The 21,572-nt window shown below is 43.8% G+C and overlaps 1 protein-coding gene across 1 annotated transcript in view; it reads left to right on the forward strand.

Annotated features, from left to right (window-relative positions):
* ILRUN (inflammation and lipid regulator with UBA-like and NBR1-like domains) overlaps nt 1–15,132 on the forward strand; it is a 48,047-nt gene extending 32,915 nt beyond the window's left edge. Inside the window, exon 5 of the mRNA XM_059717313.1 lies at nt 10,839–15,132. Coding sequence (XP_059573296.1) covers nt 10,839–10,874 — 36 coding nt within the window. The 3' untranslated portion in view covers nt 10,875–15,132. The remainder of the gene's footprint in view (nt 1–10,838) is intronic.
* The last annotated feature ends 6,440 nt before the right edge of the window (nt 15,133–21,572 follow it).

A 21,572-nucleotide genomic window follows, 5' to 3' on the forward strand; every position in this document is an offset into this window, starting at 1 on the left:
ACCCCCTGCATAAGCAGGAAAGAGTGCTGGGTCTAGATGACCTCAGCTAGATACTCATCTAACCTTCTCTTGAAGACCCCCAGGGTAGGGGAGAGCACCACCTCCCTTGAATTTATATCAATGCAAGAATGGCAACATGTTTTGACAAACTGCATTGGAAACCTAGGAATACAGTATTAGGGTGTATAGGGAGAAATGTGGTGCAGCCATTGAAGAACCATCTTTTTTTAATTGCCTAATTGTGGCGTACAGTGACAACCAGCATGTTTGGTCCTTGGTGTAACAATAATGATGAGCTGAACCACACTTGGATAAACAAAAGGGGATGGTATCTTGATCCATGATTATCTTAAACTTAATAATCTAGGCTAATGCAGCATGATCATTAGTCTTTTCTGATGTGAATCATTCTAATCTAGTTTCAGGAAGCGGTCAGTCTGTTTTTTAGTGTTCGTGTGGTCTAGCTTGCTAGTTTCACACATCCATTTTTTAAAGCTGGTTTTGATACGTTTTTGCCTGAGAGCAGGTAAGGGACTTTGCTTACAGGGTAACTGTAATGGAAGTTTCCTCAGGTACTCAGTAATTGCTGTTCCTTTTCACCAACACACAGATACCAGCCTCTATTAGTCCTTTTTTATCTAGCAGTGCTTGATATGCCAAGTTTTGTGTTTTGTTTTAGGTTTGCTGGCAGAAACTCTAATATTCTTGGTACAAAAAGCATCGCAGGTGAAGTGCTAGTCCTTCCACCCTGGAGAAAGCCAAATTTGATTGAGGTTTGATATTACCGCGTTTGGATGCATCTGTCTAGGATACGGGGTCTTTGTATTGTTTCATTGTCGTTCAGACGCAGGGGTGTTCGTTACAAACTGATGATTGCAAAAACTTGGATACTCTTTCAATGGTGACTTTTTTCCTAGTATAATGTGAACATTATCAACTGAAGAAACCTCTACACAAAAAACAATACGGAAGACTAGAAAAGGTACCATATGTGTTGTCCAAGTAAGCAACGTTGACAGACTGTCACGTTGAAAAGACTGGTACTAAATTTGGAGCATATTGATAGGATCAGTTGTCAGTGCTTGACACAAAGTAAAATATTTTCTGCATACATTCATATACTCCATGGGGATGCAGGTAGGCAGCTGTATAGAGAAATGACCAATTCCTCTGCATCCACTTGCCCTTAAGGTCTTGGTCTCGATCTCTGTCTGTGTTAGAGGTAGTGGTAGACAGGTGCTATATGCTACCCTGATTTGCTTGAAGTCATAATTCTGCTTGAAACACAGTGGGCTGATAGTCAGCTCATTGGTAACTTGCCTGTCCTGAGTGAACAGGCTGATCGAGCATTAGTAGAAGATACAAGCTAGTTTTAACTGCTGGCTTCAGAACAACTGAAAACACATTAGTAGCAGGTACTTAATGTTAGTGCAAGGCTAATCTTTCCTTTATGTGGGCAACTGTCCTAACTGCAGCTATCACTTTCTAAAAACGGCCTCCAGGGAAAGAATTCAACATTAAGCCTGATTTCCTCTTCCTCTGCTGTTTCCTTTGCTGTTCTGTTGTTCAGACTTTTGAGTAAATTGGTTCCTGCACCTGCAGGATTTATGTGAAGCAATGGCTTTTTCCTTAACAGAGGAAAGACGAGCCTGTTTCCGTAGTTGCTTGACTAAGGACCTTGCCCTGAAAACCTGCCTGCAGCTTGTGTCCACAGACAAAAGGAGGTGGAATTGGGTTTTCATTTCCAGAAATAATCATCGAGGATCTTCCATGCTCGTTCATTGTTTGGGCTTACAGGAGCAGCACCTCTCTGAATGTTTTGGTAGAGATCAAGTCAAGGGAAGTAGGAGACCTAACACGGCGTATTTTTGACATCATAAATTTGGAAAGCGAACCGTATGCAAGCCTTCAACCATTCAGATCTGACTTGATCTCATGCTGCCTTGCAAAAAGGAAATCTTTCTGGAAAGGGGGCTATTCCCTTGAGATAAGCACCATATAGTAGTTTTTTTTACATCTGGGTCTCTGTGTGTTTAACTGGAGAAGAAGAAGGGCTCCTTAGGGAAACTTTGGAAGCACTAAACCACCTCACCAGCAGATGGTGTGCACATACCTTCTGGTAAGCACTGTGCTTTACCATCTGTTTTAGCTGTATATCCCTTCTCTCTGGGGGGCTTGAGCTGTGCTCTGGCTTCTGAGTAGTCTAAAGAGAGAGTGGTATTCTGCAACTTGATCACAAGACTGTACCTGAGAAGGTTTTATTTCAGGGTGGCAGTAATGTAAGATTTTGCAGCAAAAGGGGAGAGTTTTGACTTATTTGATTGAGCACATGGGTACAGCTTAGTAGATCTATGTTTTATTCTCTAGCTTCATAATCTTGGGCAAGGCCTTCTAACAGAAATTTGCCTCTGCTCCCTTTCCCACCCCCACCCCCCAGGCTTATAAAATGGAGTGGATTCCTAGCCAGGTTTAGTGAACCATACACCAGAGCGCCCCAAGGGATGACGAGGTCGAATGGTCATAAACTACTACAAGACCGTTTCAGGCTGGACATAAGGAAGAATTTCTTTACTGTCCGAGCCCCCAAGGTCTGGAACAGCCTGCTGCTGGAGGTGGTTCAAGCGCCTTCATTGAACACCTTCAAGATGAAACTGGATGCTCATCTTGCTGGGATCCTATGACCCCAGCTGACTTTCTGCCCTTTGGGCGGGGGGCTGGACTCGATGATCTTCCGAGGTCCCTTCCAGCCCTAATGTCTATGAAATCTAAATCTGTAGCACAAGGGGTGGGTGAAGTTTATCAGAAGCGCCATTTTTAAGTGGTGCAAATGCATAAGAGCAGCCCAGGTGTTAGTGGCATTGGGGCCTTCCTTCCAACAGGAAATCTGGGAGAATTCCCATCAGCGCAGTTGCACTGGTGTTTGCAACAGAGGAAGCTTTTGTTCAGACAGTGCTTGGCACTTCCAGTGTCTTAAGGGTCACGATTAACCTGCTGGTCCAAAAAGGGCCAGCAGCTGTTGTACCTTGTCTTCACTGGTGTTTCTAGTGCAACTAAACGAGGGCAAGTCATCTTCTACAATTCCCTAGTGTAGACAAGGCCCTAGTGACATGCAGATGTGCCATCTGCTGCTTGAAGCAGGCAGGCACGTTGAGATTTCACACTTGAAACGTTTGAAATACTTCCATACAGGAATGTGGAATCTGGACCGTGGATGGTTTGAACCAAAATTACATGAATGAACACTCCATTTTTCTAAAAGTGGTAGAACAATGAGGCTGGCATTTATTAAAACAAAGTGGACACTGTTTATATTGTTTCCACAGTATAATTAGGTAGTCTGCTCTTAGAGTGCTATCGATCTAGGCCCAGTTTCAGGACAGCAGTTTAACATGTGTTCAACTCATTCCCATTTAAGTTGGCTATTAAGCATGATTAACTTCAAGCATGTGCTTAATCCCTTAAAGATAAGCATATGCTTATGTGCTCTCCTGAATAGTGATGGGCTGAATTCCTGCCCAGATGTGTGGATTTTGTTCTCCCACTTGGCAAATGTGTTTTTTTTTTTTTTCTCCCCACTGTATTATCAGAAGAGTTGAAGCCAACATGGTTCTGTTTTATTTACTTCCTCCTTTGATCCCAGCAATGTTGCTAGGAGACACTACTGCACTGTTATCTCTGTCTTTTTCTAAGGGAAGCACAGAGCATGCTTATAATCTCAGGAAAATCTTTTAATTAATTGCTGAAGTGATGGACAGCAAGCCTTTTTTTCCCTGTGAAATAACTGGGGGAGTTCAGATGCTTGAGATAATGCAGAGAGCGTAAAACTCATCTGTTTCAGGTGTCTTCGCCGTTACTTGGAAATCCTAGGTCGTCCTGATACTGCTAAAGATAACTTTTTTTCCCCAAATGTTTTAATTTTGTCCCTTGCATTTAAAACTGCTCCAGTGGCAATCAAATATACACCTCGGTCTCATGGAGTCCTTAAGGGTTCATCATGAGAGAAATCCTACACCAGGTTCTGTAAGTTTGGGAACTGTACATAAAAGCCCAGATCATGCATATTTTAGCAGTGCACATCCCTATTCATTTCAGTGTGCCCTGCAGTTACCCCCATATAAAATAGTTGGCAAAACCTATGCCATAGCTCAGGACTATCTAAAATTGGTTAAGTTATTCTGTGCACCCAGGCCACCTTAAATTTAACTTGCTTGGGTACTGATTTAAAGCCTAAAGCTCTACATCAGCGGTGGGCAAAATGTGGCCCGGGGCCCGGATGTGGCCCACCAGGCCATTCTATCTGGCCTGCGGGGCCCCTAAAAAATTTAGAAAATTAATATTAATTTGCCCTGGGGTGCCTGTCATGCGGCCCTTGATGGCTTGCCGAAACTCAGTAAGCGACCCTCTGCCCAAAATAATTTCCCGCCCCTGCTCTACATGCATCTTTCCTAGTGTGTTTCTCCCACAGATTTCAGTTATAAATATAGCATCAAACTTGGACCTGCTTGTTAAATAGACAAAAAAAAGTCCCGTTCAAAAGCCTTTTAACTTGTTTTTGGTTTAACTTGATTTGAAAGTTGCTGTTGCTTGCCAGTGCACACTTCTTCCAAAGGTGTGCCACTCCAGTTTGATAATGGGGGAAACCCTATTTTTAGATTGGGAACTGCTCTTTAGACTCAGTCAACTTTAATAAAAGTGGCAAAAAGCCCTGCTGAAGCACCTGATCTATATTTCTCAGTGGCTATAACACTCTGCTTCTTCCCATAAAGCACTTTTTAAAAAAAAAAACATGTGCAAGCAGCCTAAAAGGCAGGAATTGTTCAGGCAGCTTACCTAGATTTCAGGGAGAGATGTGGGGAGGGTGAGTTCGGAGGGGAATGAGAACATTGGGTCTGCAACAGTACCTTGTACCTCTCTTATTCCCAGAGTCTTGAGGCTTTCCTTCTGGGGAAGAAGATATGTTCCTATGACTCAGATGTTCAGCCTGGATTAGATATTTAGACTTGAGAAGGGCTCTAGCTAGCCAGAAGAGCTGATATAGAACAAGTAAGAAGAAGTCGCAAGTTCCAAATAGCTATTTACTATGAGCCTGTGACAATTGCAGAACTCTTTGGTAGCATTTACGGGTTATACGTAAAGTCCTTGTGCACAACCTAGGTTCATGCCCTTAAGGTCTTGATCTTGGTCTCAGTCTCTGTTAGAGGTCGTGATAGTGATGGCAATGGCGGGGGAAGTTTAAAGTGCACGAGGACTTTATGAAGACCCTGTATGTACTTTAACCCTTTGCAAGCTAGTTTGCTTTTCTGGTGAAAATCTGACATAGCTAAACCAGTTACTTGCATCTAAATCAACCTGAAGGCCAGGTGAACTGTGGGAAGATTCTTAACTTCCCCTTAGTCATAGCTGCCACATTGTATTTGCATAGCACGCAGAGAAAAAAAACATGTACTAAACAGTCTGTTCTTCTGTTTGCGTTCAGTTTACATAAGCAAGTCAAAAGAGCTCAGGATAGTTTGGAGAAGCACTGACCAGGAACGGCCCAGAAAATGAGGAGGAGGAGAAGGGGGACTTGTAGTGTTATCTGATGCTGCCATCAGTGTACACTGGGAGACTCTTTTTTGTATTGCTTTGCATCCATGCATCGAAAGTTCATGTTTCTTTTAATGTTAAAAGTGTACCTTTTTATATTCACCTAAATTCAACCACACACAAAAGTGAAATAAAGATAGTTGTGTGAACGTTTGTGTTGTGGTGGTTTGTAAAAGATTAACTCTGAGATGAAGGGGACTGATTTTTTTGATATTTTTAACTCCAAAGCTTTTACAGTTGCCATGCTGTGGTCTTGGGAGATTCCATTCCAGCTTGAGGCAGAATGCATTTAGAGTCTGCCCTGTATTCATTTGGCCTCACTCTTAGCCTGGGTTTGTTCCTAGCATGAGTTGTGGACTAACATGCAGGCTTAGAACAGATAAATTGCCCACCAGCGAAGTATCCAGAAGAGTTCAACTCTCATTTAGGTACCAAATGGAAGTAGTTGGTATTCTCACTGCGAAAACTGCCTTTGTTTTGAAAAACCCAACCTTCTTCCCCCCCGCCCCAGTATTTATAAACCTGCATACTCCATGCGTTTCGCTGTAAAGTTGTTCATTTAATTCCTGGAAGATGCGTGGAGGAAAATTGGAGACTGAATTTGTAACGCTGAAGTTGAACTGATCATACTCAATCATGTGTAATGGTCTCATTTTGGGGGAAGAAAAATGTAGATCAGTTTTTCGGTGGAAATGTCACAAACTTTGCAATTGCATGCCAAATTCAATCCTTTGTTTTTTGAGCACCATCCTCATCAAACTTTGTGGTTCTTTTTGCTGGGGACTTTGATGGGTTGAGACAATATGAAAGTTAGATGCCAAAAAACTGTTAAGTCTTTGTCTGCCTTTTATTATACAGTCTTCCATACAGGAATTATGTATTATGTTAAACCAGTAATGCGCTTGGCCTTAATCAGAAGAACCAAAACAAGTCATTACAGCTGTTGTAGTTGAATAATTTTTAATAGCAGAAAACATGAATGAATCGTACAAAAATAAGCTCTGCAGGTAAGTGAGATGTAGTGGAGGGCTTTGTGTATACAAAAACCATAAGCACAGAGGCTGTTGTTCATATAAAATGCCCAGTGCCAAGAGAAACCTATTTAGAAGTCACATTTGGAGTTCAAGATGGTTCTGCAGCAGTCAAATGGTAAGAGACCCAGCCTACAGCTGTCAATTAAACCAAAGGCATGTCATAGGTCTGTAACACTCAGGCTGGGCTTCCCAAGCTACAGGTGGTTCTGCAGCTTATCACTTTTGATGCTTCACAGAAAGTCTCATTAGGTTTTTTGCTACATTTCTTGGTTTGTCTTTCTCTGTGTATTGCATGGATTGGATAAGTCTTCCTTGAAACTGTAAATAATGCAGCGCACACATGCTCTCTCTCGTGTAGAACCAAGTATTGTAGTGTTTTAACTGAAGTGTGTGCCACAAATTTACGTCATGTTGCTGTGGCTTTTGGGCTCCTGAGCCAGGTAGAGCTGAGTGTTGCTGTTTTAGGGGTTAAATCTTTTCTCGCTCTAAAGATGAGTCAGAATCCAGCTTTAAGGTCCTAAATAGTTAACAGAATTGTGTAGATTTAAACTAAACCCTGTCAAAAGCAAGAGTTGAAATACCTTCTCCCCTCACATTTTGTGTTAAGATCTAAGGACAGGATTGTTTTCCTTGTGACATTTAAACTTAGTAACATCCACAGGGGCTTTTGGTGCTTGCAAGGGGTAGGCTGAGAGCTGGTATCTGTTTCTAACTCCTGACTTCAGGGCAGTGGAGGGAGCTTGTGTGTGTGTGGGCTTATGATACTTGCATCTCAGTAACAAAGCATTTTCAGTGTCTTCATAATGTGTTTATTATAAAATGACCTAGGCATTTTGACTTCAGGGCCCCTACATATGCACAGGCTACCACACATGCAGCCCTTTACGGCAACACGTGCACAAGCAGAATCTGTGCAGCCTAGGTGAAAGTTTTGTGTAATGCTTCCACAAGCTCTCCATCACCTTTTAGAGGTAGTTAATACCAGGTGGCCTTTAAGCAGTGCAAAACCCAGCTTGTGTATAAGCATGACACAGTGGCACATACTCTAGCTGCAGGTCTTGCTGTTGCAAACTCTGTGGCTTGAGTCTGGTACTATAAACAGTACTTGCATGATGGTGCTGATGGAGTATATCCGTCAGTCACAACTGTTTACATGTTTCATTCATAGCTGAGTAATACACCTGTCTCGTAACACTGTTCTCTGATGAAGACTTCTTTTGCTAGGAGGAAGTGGTGACTTAGGTTCCTCGTTCAAAATAAACACAAACCCACAAATCTTGGCCCATTCTTCTAGGCTTTCATAGGACAGGAACTACTGTCTCCTTTGTCTGCCGTTCTCAAGCTGCTTTGACTTTGTCTATCAAAGTTGAAGACGGTCATCTTTGCTTTGTCTTGAACTTGCAAAATACTCATGCACCCAAGTTGCTTGGATGGCTTTCGTCTAGCTTTCTTTCATGTTAATACATAACTGAAAAAAATGTTCATGTACAGAATCACTTAAGGGCTGAAATGAGTTATGGCAAGCAAGCATACCAACGGTATGTTCTTGTCTTCCAGAGAGAGAACGGGTATAAATTGCTTATTCCCAAGGTCACAGAGCTATGTGGGGTAGCATTTTTCACGGTTATGTCTGTACTTCTCAGTTTTATTGCTATGTATCTTCTGCTTTTTTGTGTGTTCTACCTACCTCTGAGTTTCTCTTAATCTTTGTGTTAAATCCTTCATTCCTCATCCACCCTTCAGCTTTGTGAACGCTAAGGAACAGATTTTCAAGTGTCTAGCAGAAGGCAGGGCAGGATGGCACCTCTAGAATAAACTGCCTCTGAGAGGCATAAACTTCTGTAAGCCAAAGCCTGTTTCCTTAGATGCTATCATAACTATTGTAGCATCTAATGAAGTTAGCTGTTGCCTATGAAAGCTTATACGGCTCTGAATTGGTTACTCTCTTATGGTGCCGCCCTGCCCTGCCTTCTGCCTGACTTCAGTCTAACGTGGCTAACTACCTCTCTCTCAAAGCAGTTCTCAACCAGGATGCCATGGCACCCTGGGGTGCCTTGAGATACTTTCAATCTCAGGGTGTCACGCAAGGTTAGCACTATGAGGTGCATATACATGAGTCACAAGATAAACCCGGAGTTTTCAAAGAGGAATTTATAGTGTTAAAACCATTCTGACCTGCTGTGATCTTTCCTGAGTCCTTTGCAACAGAATAATTGTTGTATTAATTTTTTGAAGTCAAGAAATAAGTCAAAACTAAGACCTGGCATTTCCCAAGTGGGGGGGGGGGGGGGCTTGAATCTACTGAGGGGTGCCTTGAACCAAAAAAGGTTGAGAGCCATTGTTTTAGCATCTCCTAGCCCCTGTTCAGAGGGAGCTGCTTTCACCTGAGCCCTTCTGAAGACCTGACTATTTACCTAGGTGAATAACTGGTCTCTTGTTAGGGTTTTCTTTCTCTCTTGGATATCTGGCCCTTACAAAGTAATGGGAGTACAGCATACTCCAAGTCCACCCTAATTTTCAAGTGTTCCTCTTGTGTAATCTTCCACTACTCCTCCTCCCCTGTTGGTACTGCAGCAGTAATTCTGAGTCACTAGTGACGCTTTCTGGGTGTCTTTGTAAAGTCTCCTAACACTACGTAGCTCAGGGAATGAAACCTGTTTTGTTAGCTGTGGAGTGACTTCTTATTTCCTAACAGCACTTCCTTAAAAACAAACTCCATCTTACAAAGGTACAATAGGGCTTTTGAATTCAGGTTTTTGTCACTTGACCCAGCCCATCCTCCTGAACTTCTGCAATACAATCAGGGCTTTTTGGTGCGAGTCATCCTAAAATGTCTCATTGCCTCAGCCAATTACGGTGCACAAAGCTCACAGAGGGAGCTGGTTATGGAGTTACAGGAGAACATGCGGGCAGTAACATTTCCTTTGATGCTGTGACACGTTGTCCCTCTTGCAATGAAGCAGTATAAAGCAGCGGCTGCACCTTGCTTCAAAAGATAGGCACTGGCATTTGTGTTTAATTAGGCTATTCGCAGTCTTGCTCACCCCCGCAACAGAGAGCAGCGGGACCGTGGAAAGGATGCCAGGAGAACTGCCTTCTTGCCCTGGGTAACCAGACAAAATGAATCTATCTTCTTACCTCCTCCAATCTCCCCTTCGCTTATTTATTGTGTTCTTTTTAAATACCATTGTTTCCTTTCTACCTTTTTAATATTTGCAGCCACTTCTGTAAGTCACAGAAACACAGGGTTTACTGAAAAGCCTCCTAAACACTGTTTGGTCTCGTTCCTTTGATGCGTGATAATGCCTGATGGCTGGTTTGATCAATGAGAGAGATTATGGAAAGTGTCGCTGTTAATAACAGACTGGCTTTTGCTAGATGGAGTGCTTAGACAAGTCATTTCAGGTCTAAATGGCAAGGGATGCTAATAATATAATAATATTTTAACCTTTTTGGAGACAGTTGGTTTCCATTGGAGAAAAGCATGTTTATAGAAATGTCCCGTTTTATCATCTTGAGAGGTCTAAAATTATGGAAGAGAAGCTTCCAAACAAAAAGTGTTCATGGCAGGGAAGAAACTAAAGCCTTGTTGGTACTGGGGATTTTCCCTGTTATTGTCTTTTGCTGCTTACTGTAAGCTGCTAGTGAAGACTGGCAAAACAGCACTTTGCATTATTGCAGCTTTACCCTGATTTCTGCCAGTTTGGATGCTGCATCGGCACAAATATGACTTGTAATGGTTTCTCCACTTCATGCACGGCATTTGAATTCTGGTAGCCGCAGCAACAAAAAAAAAAAAAAAATCCCAATTAGACCAGGCCAGAAAGTAACTTGCAGCTAGGTGAGCCCTGGTAGCTGGCGACTGTCAGCCTAGCTGGAAGAGGAGAGTCTTTTGTAGTAACTCCCTTGGTAAGTTAATCTCTGAAGCCTGAATGCAAGTCCTGTGGATCTTAAAAGCAAAACCAGATCCATTATCTGAAATGCAGGAGCCAAATCAAATGTGTACATGAGACTTACCCAGTAGAGGGAGACAAAGAACCACACTGTCGGGATGGATCTTACATGGGTATGTAGCTACTTGCTGAAGTGAAAGGACTGGGGACTTCAGTATGCAGAGTTGGAAGAACGGGGGTGGTAGGGATGTTTGCGCACACTCATTGATCAGTTGGTCTCAGCTCTTGCCTACTGAAACTGATTTTGTCTCCAACTTTTTTTCAGGGTTTCCACGGTCCTTATCCCTTCGGACAGTCTTAAAAATCAAAAAACGGGTATCGACAAGAGGAGAATTTAACAACTGACTTACGGGGGCGGGAGGGAGGTTCTAATGGCTTACTGAAGACACAGCATGGACCCCCCCCTTCTCTGCCTCCATGTCCTGGATAACGAAGAAAACAATAACTTAAGACTAGTTGTTTCCAGAGGAAAAAACAAAACTAAGTATGCATGTGTGAATGCTGAATTTTCAGGAGTGCTGTTCAATGCTACAAGAAAGAAATACACCAACACCATTTTTTTTTTTTTTTTTTTTTTTTTTTTTTAGGAGTCATTCTCACGATTAATTAGGTAGCTTAAAAGAAGTTTAAACATTTAAAATGAAAAAGCCATCTTTTTAAGAGAAATTATTTTGCCTACAGAACGGTTGTAGTTTGAGCAAATGTTTAATCTCTTTGTTTGTTTCCTGTTCATATTTTTTTAAAAATAAGGGACAGCGTGCATTTTTATCAATTTTGTGCTTGCCTGCTACAGAACGGGAACTTGCTTAGCATCTTCTGGGGTTTGTGCTGTGGCTTTGTTTTTTGTATGTTGGGCATTTTTTATGTAAATTTGGGTTCACGCCCAGCTCTCTGGATTTTAATGACTTCAGCTGTTCTTAGTTATCTACCTTTTTAATCTGTTGTTGAATCGTTTCCCCTTTTGAAGGGTGCTGTAGGTATTCCACACCTGTCCTTGGAGATTTAAGTCAACACCAGATTTCATTGTCTCATAAGGAAGAGGGGACTGCAGGACTAAGCTCAGATAATATGGGAGACTCCTCCCAACCCCCTTGAAACTTGAATACACAAAACACACACACACACACACACACACACACACACACACACAAAGAAACAAATTTATTAGGATTCCAAAGCTGGTAGGATTATTTTTAAAATACTGTCTTGTTAACTATCAATGTACAGTAGTTGTGCCTAGGACCACCATGCAAGTGTATTAGTTTTGTGCCAAGAGGAAGCTAACTTTCTGTATCTAGTTCACCAGCTAGTAATTGTAAAGCTTTGCAAAAGTCATGCTCTTTAGTTTTAAGCCTTCCATTCTTACCCTTCCATCTTATATCGGTATACTTCTAATTCCTCTTTCTTGTGGTGAAATGCTAGCTTAGCAGGGAGAGGCCAAGGTGTTTTTGAATGTAGCGCAAGAAGTGGAATCATCAGCTGGATTCCACGGTGGCATCTTGCATTTCTCTCGCCTTTCTCTTGCTGGCCGATTTAGCTTCTATGAGGTTTTTCTTTCTAGATGAGCTCTTCCAGGTTTGTTTTTAGACAAGGGAGAGCTCTTCTGGACGTGAGGGTCACATAACTGTGGAATGATAGCCATGTATAATAGGATGACACAGACTAATCCGATAGGTAGGAAAAGTGACTTGAGTTCTGTGTCAGACTTCCAAGGTGCTGTGGTCACTGTGAGTCAAACTGAAATGGAAAAGGATGTTGGGGGTACTATCTACTTCAGAAACTTGAACCAAGCCACAAGAGCCGCCTGCCAAAGATACACTAATATGCAAAACACCCCTCTTATCGCTATGTAGTTACCCTGACCCAAACTGCCATCTTCTCTTGGTCTGCCCTAGGCTGTTTCCAAGGAGCACTAGTTCCTCGGTTGTGTCAGTGTTTGTTCTTCATTTAGCCTCCAACGCCCCTCTTCTCACACCAAGGCAAGCAGGTAGATTCTGTTGAGGCTAATGAATCCCTCATACCCAGCAGAGAAGGTCTTGGGCCTTTGGGGAGAAGCATGGGGCCTGGCAGTCTGTTGCGCTTTTGCTGACTGCTGGTGGGTTTTGTTTGTCTTGTAGAGATCCTAGTTTGAAGAATAATTTTCCTGTACGTTTGAAATCTAAAGAAAGCTCCAAATGCTAGGAGAGGAACTTGTGTAAGAATTTGCTACTTGGGTGTAGGAAGGGAAGCTTGGAAGACATCCTGTGTACTGTGAGCCTGTTGCTGAGCCAGCTCCTGTTGCTGAGTTAACCTGGAGGCATGTAGGGAGGGGAAGGCAGCTTTTTGCTAAAACTGCACGAGTTGATTAGATCCAAGTTTCTCCCCCTTGAATGCAAATGGAGAAGGTGCATTTGTTCAGCTGCAGTCCTTGTACTCTGTGTGTGTTGTAAAATTCCTCTTGCCCTGGATGAGTTGCAGCCTTTGGACAGGTGAGTAAAGGGAGAGATTTACATCATCCTGACCCTGTGGGCGAATGGATCTTTTCTTCCCGGCTAGGCCTGGTGGAGTTGGTTGTGACAATCCTGCTAGGCATTGAGCCTGTGCCCTCCAGTACCTCATGTGCACGACTACTGTGTGTCCCTTCTAAAGTGGGGGAAAAGGCCAGGGGATTGCTGTGTAGTCCAGCTGATGAGGCTGCTCTTCGGCCTCTTCACATCAGCCTTATCTGGCTGTTGTGTAGACTGAGGTGAAAATGAGCCCTGGGTCACCGACACCTGTTGCTGTCACACTTGGAACCCTGCAGACCTCATATGGGCAGGGGCGGTTGTGTGACCCTTGGGCCTGACTTCATTTTCCCTTCTGCTCCCAGGCACACACATTTGACGCATTTAGAAACGACTACCATGTGTATGTCCACCTTTTCCCGTTGCTAAGATTCCTTTTCCAGGAGTCACGTGGCATGCACCCTGGTACTGGGATTTCTTAGTCGGAGGGCATGCCGATTTTGCACAGCTTCGAGTACAGTCTCCTTTCTCCCCTTCAGTCTACAGCACTCTTGTCACCGGGTTGCTCACTCCAGGGTGCGAGAGAAGTCACTATCAGACTTGACTTGCAGCTGCAGAAATCTAGCCTCGTGATAGTCATGTATTACAGCTGTTCCCCAGGAAACCCTCTTGAGCATAAACACAATCCTTTTCTATGGGGATGATCATTATATCACTAGTGACAAAACGCTATAACTGTTTGAAGGTGTTGGTTAGTGGAATAACCCCTGCTGTAACAGTGGGAGAATGTGCAAATTGCTGGTGATTCTGCCTCTTTTTTCCTCCTCATCTCTCCAGTGAGACCTGCTTTGATGTCAGCAATGGTTCATGTCCTCAAGTTCCCCAGTACTCAGAAATGCTAGCAGTCTCCAGCTACAACTTCCCATTCAGTTTGCAGTAGTTCTTAAATGAGGAGTTTTGAGGATGGTTAGCAAAACTCTTTCCGGGTAACAGCAAGAGCAGCAATTGCACTAGTTTTGTAGAGCAGGCACTTTTGAACTTGGGAGTCCAGAGTGAGGCATTTAAACCAAAAAATGACCTAAATATCCAGAAGCGCTCAATACCTAAGTTTTCTCATATCCTTTGATGGGAAGGTGTGGGTGCAGCAGTTATGTAAGCTAGGCTGAATGTGTTGTACTGACTTCTAGGATTGTCAGGAAACGATTTGTCAGCTGAGGCCACTGGACAAGGAAAGGCCAAATGAAGTTTGTTCCATGCAGTGTTTCCTCAAGCAGGTTCCCTGATTTGGGAGGCAAAGGAGCTGGTGGTACCCAGCGGTGTGAGAGAGACTGTGGCTATAGACAGGCTGTACCAGGATGATTTTCTTTGTTTCTCTAGATGCAACTTCTTCTTTTCTTTAGAGGCAATGATCTTGGGAGTCCTGAAATGAGGTAGGGGGTTGGGACCTTTTAAGCCAGGAATTTCACATTTCCAACAATTACCTTTCTTTCTTGGATCCTTGAGCTTAGCATCAGCTGTTTGGGTCGGAATGCCCAAATGCCTCAGAATCTTGTGTATCCGAGTATGTGACTGAAACTGGGGCTGCAAAAGCATCCTGTCCCACTGCTGAGAAAGCTGGGGATGAGCACTGGAGCCCTTCTTGCTGGTAATGCGCTCCATACCTGGGAACAGGTGACCCGCCTGCTTTGGCGAGGCTGGGACTCTCTGGTGCTTTGTGTTTCAGGAGGACCACCCTGAATCCTCCAGAGCTTGGAAGATACCTTTTGCTCCCCAAGAGGGGAAGCAGAAACAGTCCCAGAGCCTGTGGGTGCGAATGGCTGGTGTTGGCAGGGCTGAGAAATGCACGCTGTCCCGTGTCTGGGTTTCCGTTGTGTTTTTTTTTCCTGTGTGAGTGAGTGGTTGGTTCTGCGGCCTGTCTTTTATTCTCTCTGGGGGGAGTGCATGTGTAGAGCAGGATGGTGTGTTGCCGCATTGGGTCTGGGAGAAGTCGTACAAGAGCACATTGAGGGTTAAAAGGAAGCTTTTCCCTTTATGTATAAATGAATATTTGTATGATTAAATTAACACAGGAAAACATCTCCTGCAGCTCTCGAGTCTTATTGACGAATGTTCTCTTCTCCTGTGACCTCCATCATGTGCCTGAAGTGAACGAGGTCCATATAAATCTCTGGGCCAGATGGAGGTGGCGTGCAGACCTTAAAATCAGTTTGCACACGCAGTGCTGTAAAGTTCAACTCTCCCGTTGCTTCAGCCATGACTAATTTAAAGACAAAAATAAACTCAGGGTACACTGGATGCCTGAAATAAATAAGAAAGTTTTCCAGCCTACATACAAGTGCCAACAAAAATAAACACTGGAGATTGTACATTAAACTTAGAAGCAAATGGCTATGTGACCTGAGATATCACCTGTTGGGGGGGAGGGATAGACCGGGTCCCACACTCTGCTCACATCCCTGTGATAGCAGGGTGCTTGCCCACACAGTTGACCACATTTGGGTCACAACTTACTCTTCCTGAGTTCAAGAGGGACAACCCTGTGCTCCAGGAGACACTGAACAAGTGCTCAGTTGCCCAGTGACTTCTGTGAGTTTTGCATTGGGCCAGCACTATTCTCTCCACTTGTGGCTGTAAGAAGGAGAATTCCTGATCAAGCCAGCTATATGATAGGATGTTGGGTAACGAGAGCATACAAAAGATGTTGAGCTGCTGGAGTTACTTCAGCTCAGTTGTGGTGGGTGACCTGTATCACAGTGCACGGATACAAGTGTTCCCAAAAGTCTAAGGTACTATTTAATGCAAACTTTCTCAAGTGAATGTAGTAGTAGTACTGCACAATGCAGATTGAAAAAAGAAATGTATAAAGGGAAATAGAAACAGGCATTTGTATCAGAAGGGGTTTAGGCAACTCAGTCATTCAGTGGTCGCGGGGCTTGTTGGAGTCTAGGGAGTCATTCTGATGGGCAACAATTCAGTACATCTGCCAAGTCCAAACTATACTGTAACTACACTGAGGTCTGTTCCTTTGCTGGCTGTGGGAGTTTTGTTATACACTTCACTACCCCGTATCTGAAATGGTTGAACTTGCGCTAGTGATGATGTGGCAGCTCAAAACCAGCCTCATCAAGGTGTCTAAAGACAGAGGAGTTCCTTACAAAGGGCCCATCGTTCCTGTTCTGCTTACTGAAAGGTAACCATGTCTTCTGTGAAGATGGTCAGTAACTAACTGGTCTTCTGCTAATGAGCCAGTGGTGTGGGTGGGTGTGGAAGGGGAGACCTGAGACTTGCTGTAGAGGGTGGATCACTGGAGGCAATGACCATAACATTTCAGAGTGCTCTGATATATCGGATAACCCAGAAGCATGTATTAGGCCCACCCTGAGCTGGAGACCACTTTGAGTGACAAGGCCCTCAACTCAGGTGTCATCTCCTGACAGCCTGTCCTAAACAAGATTTTGAGCCAATGTCAAGGATTGGTACCGTGCCAAGCTTCAGTGGTCTAGCATGAAGCATAGAGGTAAGTGTTGTTTTGACAAGTACCTTTAGCCTCTTGGCTGGCTGATTGTGGATGGGGGGGGGGTCAAGTGGGATGGGGAAAAACAAGTGTGGAGCTACCAGCTGGCAGTCCAAAAGCAATCATGCTCAGGGGTTCAGAGGTTATGCCAAGTTACCGAGCTTACCTCCTACGAGAGGAAAACACTGCCAGCAGATTGGAAGCTCGGGACCCCAGCCCAGCCGCGCTGCTGTCCCCCCACATACTGACCAACCAGTCCCTCCATTTTTTCCCCATTGACCGCCAGATCTTGGTGTATTGCCTTCAGTGGAGCCATGCTGACTTGTACCAGCCAGAGTATCTGGCCCACCCAGGGTTTCACCTGGATCCATCTTGGCTTCTCACCAAAAAGCCCAGAAATTCGTAGATATTTCAGGTTAGAGTGTGGGTCATCTGGGAGCGTCTACTCTCTCCGCTCCTGTGAGAGGTGGGTCCCAAAGCTTCACAGGCTCAGAAATTGCCTGCAATACCACATGGCTTGACCATCACAACAAGCCAAATAATTTTGCTCTTATGACTTCTGCATTAAGCCCAATATTTTGCCTATATAGATTTTATTTTGGATCACCTTAGTGGAGCTGTTCTCTTGCTTACGTGTGAATTTATTATTAATCCCTGAGAGAAGCATTCGTGATATGGAGAGAGATCTATATATCTATAACTAAAAAAACAAAATTAAAACATTTGAATAAGTGCCTGGAGCTTTCATATGCTGTTTAAGCTTGATTGAAAACTTTGCTGGGAACAGACATCCTGCTGCTTGTGCCCATGGCTATTTATTTTGTGCCTGGAAACAAATGCACCCCTTGGATCCTCGATGCTCCCAGCTGTTTTTAAACTGGCTGTGTTTGGATAGTTTAAGATTCCCTCTCTCCACCTCCTCCCTTTTCATTTACTAGTTATTTGCTTGAAAGAATCTGTTTGTCTTTAGGGCTGCCACCTGTCAGGAGTTCATCAAAGCAAGACAATCAGATCACACCTTCATTATACCACTATCTTAGAAGCAGGCAAATAAGCAAGGCTGTTGCTACAATATCGGGTCACTTTTCCACTGCACTGTGACTCTTACCTGGTGGTTTTGTACTTTGGGTGTGGTGTGAGGTGGCAAAGCTAATAGCAAAGTCAAATAGTGGCTGGAGAATCAGAATCTAATTTTGCAGTACGAGAGGCATAAGTACAATTTTATAACACTTTTTAGTGTGCGTTTTTTAAGATAGAGTTAATCCAACCTCATGCTTCAGGTCTTCAAGTGATGGCTGCAATGGTCAGGATGGCATTCCTCCTATATGCCCTATGCAGCCTGATATATTGTGGGGAAAGGGGACTGCTTGCCTTTAAATCTTGGTTATTTAGTTATTGCTAGGAGATGAAGTTACGGATTCAAGGGATCAGATTGTTCCTCTGTGGTAAACCTTGCTGTCTGGCTTCAGTCACTGAAGGAACATAGTAATTTTTGCATACACCTCTGGCTGGAGGGGGGTTTTGCCATTATGAAATGATTGCTGAGTAGCTCACATGCTTAACCATCAGAGAAAAGTGCTTTAGCATGGAGCAGTGCTGGTCTGTGCTGGATACCTATTTTAGTCTGTCTATAATGGGTAGGCAACCCCCAGCATGCATGCCAGTGTGGCACACGAAGGCATTTTGCTTGGCATTTATTCTTTGAGGAAGGGGCTGGGGCTGTGCTGCCACAACAAGGATCGGATGCCTCATGGCTCCCCCACTATCTGCTTCCGACACGCCAACATTTTACCAGTAGAGGTGCCAAGTGTTTTTGGCACTTTGCCCCAAAACGTTGCTGACCCCTGGTCTATAATCTCTTCTGCCTTCTGCTTCATTTGAAGTTAATATGGCAAACTAAATCACTAAGGACAAACTGCCAAACCACTCTGGCAAGCTGGAAGCCACAGTGGGTCCAAAGACCAGCTCCTTATCCCCAACCTTCAAAGGCTACCCTGGATTGCAAGCAAAAGTTGAATCTTCCAGGGTCTTGTTCTCGGCCCCTGCCTCTCCATTTTAGAGCTAGAGCGTTCTTTGAGGCAGGCCTCAGCTGATCTAAATTAGCATTTTTCTCTTGGGGTCAAATGAGGGCACGAGTTAAGCATCCACTACTGGGTGGCTCTTCAGGAGAGGCTGAGAAGTGGGATACCTATGGGCTTTGTCAAGTCTGGGCAGCTTCAGCAAGTGCCATTGCTCCTTCAGCTTCATATGTGCAGGGCAGAATAACCGCGTCAGTGGGATTACATGTTTTCTGGTAGGAGGGCACTATAGAGGAAAACAGTGTGTGACCATGCAGCCAGGAGTCATATTGTGCATATGTATAAAGGGGGAGAATTAAGATTGCTTACGCTGCCTTACTTTTGATGTTCCCTAGCATCTGAGTGGTGGAGTTTGTAGCCTAAATATCCTTTTAATATATTGTTTGGCAGCTGTCTGTTTCCGAGTCCTTCACCAGCTGTATATTCCATTCACTGTTCTTTTTAATGAAGCACGTAAGCCGAAAAAAATTAAACAGACCTGATTTATGGAAGCCTAAAATGATCTAATATTAAACATACCAAATCATATTCATAATAAAACTGCTGAGCTTAATGTGATGAATCTGGAAACAATGCAGGAAGTTCCAATGGGGAAAGAGATGGCACTCCTGGGTAAGGAAATGGCCTCGTTAGTAATAACACCTATTAAGGCAGTGGCGCTGAAGTGCGGTATGACTTGTTCCATCCTGATGAGAACGTTTGTCTGCAGAAGACTAAATTAAGCTGGACCAGTTTAAAAGCTGTCATCAAAATAATGCAAGGCAGATGGTGATATGTGCCAGCCTATTAAAGCGCTTTATATTGAGCTCTGTCCATACATCTGCGAGCCCTTTAAAAGAGTGTATTATTGATGGGCAAACTGAGGTACATGGATGTGAAATGACTTGAAATCCTGTGGCAAGGAGGCAACAGTATAGCTTTCACTCCATCTCATGCAACAGCAGCATGGAAACCTAAAACCTGGCAACAGGAGATTTCTCAGGGGCAAATGATGTGCAGTGAACTGCATTATCATCTTTGTTTCATGAGTGTTTCTGTTTCTTAATCTGATTCTTTTTCAAGTTGGAAAATTGGATTGCACTGTGTGCAGCCTGGGGGATAGAGATACAAGATCCCACTTGAACCATTCATACTGCTACCCATCAGCTTAATATCTGCAGCATCTTCCCCATGAAATCAATAGGCTAGTGAAGTCCCTAGCAGACTTCATGGAGTCTCTAGAACTTTTCCAGCTCTGGTGTGTTTTCAAGTTGAAGTGCCTTCAAGCATTTCAGGTGAATGGGGAGATCTAGCAGGATTACCGTTCTTCATGTACCCTCATCAATTTTTAAATAACACGATTTATTTTTTTTTGCAGAGGCTAATTAATGACTCAATCTCTGGAGTTGCATCAGCTCCTGTAGTCCACTGCTTGTAGGAAGTCATTCCCAGCCTGAGAGCACCAAAGGTGACAACGTTTCCACCCTGTAGCATCTGTCTGGTCAAAAGGATGGGCCCTGCACTGGAGTGCCTGGATGAACATGAAATGCTGTTTAAACAGGCAACTGAAGAGGAGCGTAGACTGGTGGAAACTGAGTGCTTGGCCCTATCCAGATAAGGCGGAGTTGGGCAGATATTATGAGCTCAACTATCCAGACTCTTACCTAGGTAAGGGGAATTCTCTGGCCTGCTATGAAGAAGTGTAAATGAGATGATCACAGTCATCCTTTATAATCTAAGAATCTATACAGGTCACTTCATCTTTTTGTCATATGACAGACCTCAGATCCCTGGTGAGCAAAATTGCCACCCTCTGGTATAAGTGTGGTCTGTGGATTTCCAATAGATCCTGAATCCTAGCAGTTCTTTCTAAAAAATAGGCGGTGTGCCCAGTCCAGCCTCCAGGAAGAAGGTGACCGCTTGCAGAGTCCTGTCACCAGCAGCTCTGAAAAGTCGATAGCCGAGTTGCTTGAACTACCTGGGGAGCGGGGGGGAGACGTTAATACGAAGTCTTCAAATGTGTCATGGGTTCTCTTTGTAAAAAGGCTAGTGATAAACTGTTCTCTGTGGCTACATGGGACAGGACAAGGAAGAACAATCTTAAATTGCAGCTAGGGATATTTAAGTTGGACGGTAGAAGTTGCCAACTCAGGGTGGATAACCAGTGGAACAGGCTCTCTAGAAAGGTGGTGGAGTCTCCATCCTTGGAAGTTTTGAAAAGCAAGGTAGATGAACACTTGACTGGGACGGTTTAGATAGAGATGCTTGGTTTTGAGCTAGGCATTGGACTAGATGGCCTGTTGAGGTCCCTGCCAGCCCTGCTTTCCTCTGATTCCATAAAAGAAAGAAGTAGACTCTTTTCAACAAACAAACCATTTTTATGAGGAAAAAAGCTACATGGAGAAGTGGCTGGGATCAGGATTTCATAGTATCGTAGTGCTTAGGGTTGGAAAGGACCTAAGCAGATCATCAGGTCCGACCCCCTGCCCCGGACCTGATTAGGTGTAGGCTGTCCAGCACCTTACCTAGTAGCCACTTTTGCTTCTTACCAGTTAATTTTCTCTTTATCACTCTAATTTAAAAATTCAAATGCACCTGATACATTTGGAACAATCTTCCCAAGGAGATGATCTTTGCAGCTTCCAGTATATTCATATTTTGGGGCAAACAGGCATCTTGAGTCTGATGGATCTTGCTACTTCATCATGTTCCTCTTTACATGACACAGTACCATTCCTAGCTAGTCTTTCAGCAAAAGCACTGTTTTTGAGACTGATGCTGTCTGGTCACAGTAAACAGAGGGGAAGGAAAGTGGGGAAGATTAGATAACAAGGAAACTTTTATTGTGGCAGACATCGTGCCTGCAGAAAGTCCCAGCTTTTAGCAGGTACGAGCCCAAGCGACCGGTACACAGCCCTTCTGAGTCAGGGCTCTTGCATCCCAGC

This window comes from Alligator mississippiensis, chromosome 14 (assembly GCF_030867095.1).
Source record: "Alligator mississippiensis isolate rAllMis1 chromosome 14, rAllMis1, whole genome shotgun sequence".
NCBI classification, from domain to species: domain Eukaryota; kingdom Metazoa; phylum Chordata; order Crocodylia; family Alligatoridae; genus Alligator; species Alligator mississippiensis.